The sequence below is a fragment of the Eurypyga helias genome, unplaced genomic scaffold (genome assembly GCF_000690775.1).
Source record: "Eurypyga helias isolate BGI_N326 unplaced genomic scaffold, ASM69077v1 scaffold17857, whole genome shotgun sequence".
In the NCBI taxonomy this organism is placed as follows: domain Eukaryota; kingdom Metazoa; phylum Chordata; class Aves; order Eurypygiformes; family Eurypygidae; genus Eurypyga; species Eurypyga helias.
In genome coordinates, this window is record NW_010263845.1 from 498 (window position 1) to 4,666 (window position 4,169).

The 4,169-nt window shown below is 48.1% G+C and overlaps 1 protein-coding gene across 1 annotated transcript in view; it reads left to right on the top strand.

The window, feature by feature from the left end:
- Positions 1 to 2,013: 2,013 nt before the first annotated feature.
- LOC104513002 (somatomedin-B and thrombospondin type-1 domain-containing protein-like) overlaps positions 2,014 to 4,169 on the top strand; it is a gene marked incomplete at its 5' end in the record, with an annotated part of 9,087 nt that continues 6,931 nt past the window's right edge. The window contains 2 exons of the mRNA XM_010156212.1: positions 2,014 to 2,208; positions 3,143 to 3,221. Of these exons, the coding sequence (XP_010154514.1) occupies positions 2,014 to 2,208; positions 3,143 to 3,221 (274 nt within the window). The remainder of the gene's footprint in view (positions 2,209 to 3,142; positions 3,222 to 4,169) is intronic.

The following is a 4,169-nucleotide window of genomic DNA, read 5'->3' on the forward strand; positions in this document are numbered from 1 at the left end:
ATTCCCGTGATTTAATTGCCTTTTTCCGCTCAAGAGGGAGCTGGAAAATGAGTGGGAAATGAGTTAATTTCAAGTGATTTAAACGAGCGGATGAGGGCAGGCTGGCGGGTCTGCAGACCCGAGCGCGGTAGAGAGCAGCAAGCCCCCGGGATGCCATAAACCCGCACCCCAGGACACCCTGGCTCTGCAGGGAGGGTGTCCCTTGGCTGTCCAGCTGCTGGGGCTGCCAGGGCAGGGGGGTGGTGCTGGGTGCCCCGGTGCCTTCTATCCCCGAGCATCGTTGGGCTGTCGGTCCTCCTTCAGCACCGCTGCCTCTGAATCTCGCTGCTCTCGGCAGCCATCGTGGGTAAGCGGGATGACAGGACCCCCGCGTGTGTATTCTTCATACCACGGCGGAGTGGGAAGAGCAGTGGGTTTGCCGGCCCCTGTTCGACGTCGTGAGGGAATAGCCGGGCGAGCATCGCTCCCTTCCTGTGCGCGTACGGGCAGCGGGACGGCCGTCACGGCTGGCGCCCCGCGCTCTCCGAGCCCGCTGCCATCCCGCGGTCACTGGAGGAATAACGGCATCCTGCTGGCGGGAGAGCGGGTTTGGTGCAGGCTGATACTGCTGCATTCCTTGTGATGCGTTTGTGCAGGATGTGAGGGACCCAGTTCTGCTTTGACTTGTATTGACTTCATAGCTTGGTCTTTTTTCAGTAGTTTCTTTTCTCCCACCCCTAAAGAGCTGCTGTGTCAAACTCACATGTAAAGCAAAATATTGAGGCAAAGGCATTGATACCTTATTATAATGTTGGGTACCCTGAAATCCAATGTGCAGGCTTTTTTTTTTTTTTTTTTTTTTTTGTGGTGCATTGCTGCGTATATGAAATGTCTCAATTACTGAGATTATTTAATTCCTAATCTTTGGTTTAAAAAGCTGTTTGTGGTGTCTTTAGACAAAGAAGAAAAGCAATAGCATTTGAAAGATCTTTCTAAAGTTTCTGAGGGCAAGGGCAGTTTCAAATGAGGTTAATGCTGTGATTAGGGGTTATCTGTGTTCCATGGGAGAATAAATTGAAGTATCAAGCTTGAGCTGCTCAGAAGAGCTGGGATTCATGACAGCATTTAGCAGCTTGTGTCCCCATCAAATCAGTGGGATTCAGGCTTTTGAATGCCTTTGTAAGTGGGTGTGTGAATGTCTGTCACTATAAGGTGCTGAGCAGAGAGGCTCTAAATGGATTTGTATGGGCTCATCTGTATCTTTAAATTGAGTGATGGATTAGTAGTGGAGCTGAACTCAGAACCCAGGAATTCCTCGTGCCTGAGCTCAGCATCATGCATCAAATGTTTCTGTCCTTGGGTAGTTTGCCTCTTGAGTACTCACCAGGACTTTGGTGGAAGGTAATTTGCAAGCACAGCCCTCCTTGACGTATGTAAGGGTTAAGGGCATGCATGCTGGCCTTTAGCTGGTCACCACGTGTGTGAGGCACCCTGTTACTGAACCAGCAGGCTAGGAAACCCGCTAAGACATCTGTTCACTGGTGCAACCGGAGTCTGATGTCCTTAGAAGTGCTGATGTGGTGTATTGTCATACACTGGGCCAGCTCAGTCGCAAGATACAGAAATGCAAGGAGAGGGACTGCAGCTAACTGAGACTATGTGGGGGGATAATAACATATGAGTCTAGGCTGACCTGCAGGTGGTTTTCTCCAAAGGTATTGTTCTCAATGGTTAGGTTGTGTTGGTTGAGTACAACTGTTTGAGTGTATCATGAGTTCTTGTTCTAGGTTGCCTTTGAGAGAGGCCAGCAGGTGAATGTTCTTGTGTTTGAGTAATTCCTGTGTTATTTTTCATAGTTCTCTCCACAGATTCAATCCTGTGAAAATCTGGGAGTGGCTCAATGCAACAGTGGGATGGGTGTGAAAGCGGGAAGGCTGTACTGAGCTATGTTGAAAAGGGGCTTTTCTGGAGAAGGCAGGTCACTGGCATCACTTCTGTGACCTTTCACATCCCTGTTTGTTACTCTTTCTCCAGTTATCCCCTGCATTGTATCTCAGTGGAGTGTCTGGAGTGGCTGCGCAGAGCCTTGCAAGACAACTTATCGTGTTCGGAGGAGGCACATCGTGCAGGAGCCGAGGAATGGAGGTGAGGCATGCCCTCCTCTGGAGGAGAGGGCTGGCTGCGTGGAGTACTGGACTCGCCAAGGAATGGAGTGCAAACAGTCCCTAAGTAAGTGTCCACTGAAAACATATGTCTGGGTAATCGAGGGGAGGACTCTTGTTTGGGTCAGCAGAGCTGATCTTGCCTGCGTTTGAAAAGAATTGTTTTCAGACACCAGCATGTTTGCTCTGGGCCTGCCTGGTGTAATGGGAACTGAGCTCCTCACACAGGGGCTTAGAGATATCCTTCCCAGCACAGTAGTTGAAAGTAGGGCCTGCTGTTTGCTGTGATCTGCTGTGATTCCAAAGTGAAATGCTACAGGCCTCTTGTGATCTCACTTACACAAGTGTAAATATCTGGCAATTTTGATGGAGTTGGTAGATTAATGCCTGTTTAAAACTTTTGTAAGTGCCTGTTGAGCACTTTTTTTCTTCTTCTTTATATAATTTCTTCTGAGTCATCTGCAAAAAGTCATGAAGGAGCAATACCCATCAAAGGCAAGGTGTGACTTCTGTGCACTGGGACAGAGTGCAGGCAGAGGAGACTTCCAGCTAGTTTCTGGACAAAAAGCCTGATTTCAGTTTGATCAAATCAACTTTTCATGACATACCTTTACTGAGTTTTAGAAGAACTGCTTCTCATTTTTGCTGGCATTTTGGGGTCAAAATCTGTCCAGTCTGGACATTGGCTACAGCTGACTTCTTCAAACCTGTTGAGAGTTGGTATTAAGTGAATATTGCCTCTGCCCTCTGTCTTTTGGATGTGCTTGATTAGTAGTCTCACTGCTCAGGCAAAAGTCTGGCAACAATAAAGGTTCTCTTTTCATTGAAATGGTTGATCATCACGGATAATATGAAAATACAAAGTTAGAACTGTTTTTTTCTTCTCCTGAAGATAAAGCCGTATGACATTAAAGGCCCATCTTCACTGTTTTGCAGACATAAACTGCCTTGATGCAGCATTGCCACTTACGCTATGTGTTTTTTTTCTTTGATATATGCAGTCCCAGCATTAATAACAACAGGAGGGTTTGGAAAAGCGAGGAAAAAAAGAGCTGCAGCTGATGGCAGTGAAAGAGCAGGGTAAGTTGGAGGCTCAGCACAGGGGCTTAGTCATACTTTACCTACAGTGTCTCTCTGGTTGCAGTTTTGGGCCCAGCTTTTTGCTGATGGGAAGCGGTGTTTCCCAGCAGCAGGGCAGCACTTCACGAGAGCAGGGTGCTGCTCTCCCCTTAGCCACAGCAGTGTCTGCAGTGCATCTGAAGGTTGTGGGTTTGCCTTGATGTAAAGCCAGTATGAGACTGGAATTCAGCTGTTGGTTCATGGCATCGTTGCTGTTTAAGGTTGTGTGATCAAAAACCCAAAGACCATTCCCTTCAACTCTTCCCAATGTGGAATCTGGTGCAGGTTGCGCTTTTTTACATAGATGGGGTAAATTCTCAGGGTGCAAACGCTGCCTGTTTTCCCCTGCAGCACTGTTGCACAGCACAGGCAGGGTTGTGCTGAAAGCTCTGTTGCACTTTATCCTCTGAGACAGCCATCTCTGTGTGTGCTGCTCTGCCTCCAGGCTGGTGCCTCAGACACAGGGAAGCTGGCATCAGCCTTCCCAGTCCTTTCTTTCCCAGTTGGTGTCATGGCTGGCAGCAGCACAGTGCTAATGGGAAAGCTTGTCTTCCACTCTGTAACCCCTCATACACAGCTTTGCAAGCTAGTTATTCCCCAGGGGTTCTTATTGCAGTCCCTGGTGATTTGCCTGTTTCTTGTTCAGAGCTGCCATTCCTGTAAACATTGTGTGGGGTTTCCCAGAGCTGCTTTTGCAGCATGAAGCAGCCATGCACTTGTTGTAAAAAGCTGTTGGGCAAGTAAGTATGTGTGGGTGCATCCATCCCCCTCACTTAAGTGTCTGAAGGAAAGAGCATCTGTTCACCCTGTGCCTCCCTTGGACTCCTCATTCCTTGAACCTTCTCCCTGTAAAATTAAAAAATGTGAGCACAGCTGTATTGCATGCATATTTATCCTTGCTCTCTTTCC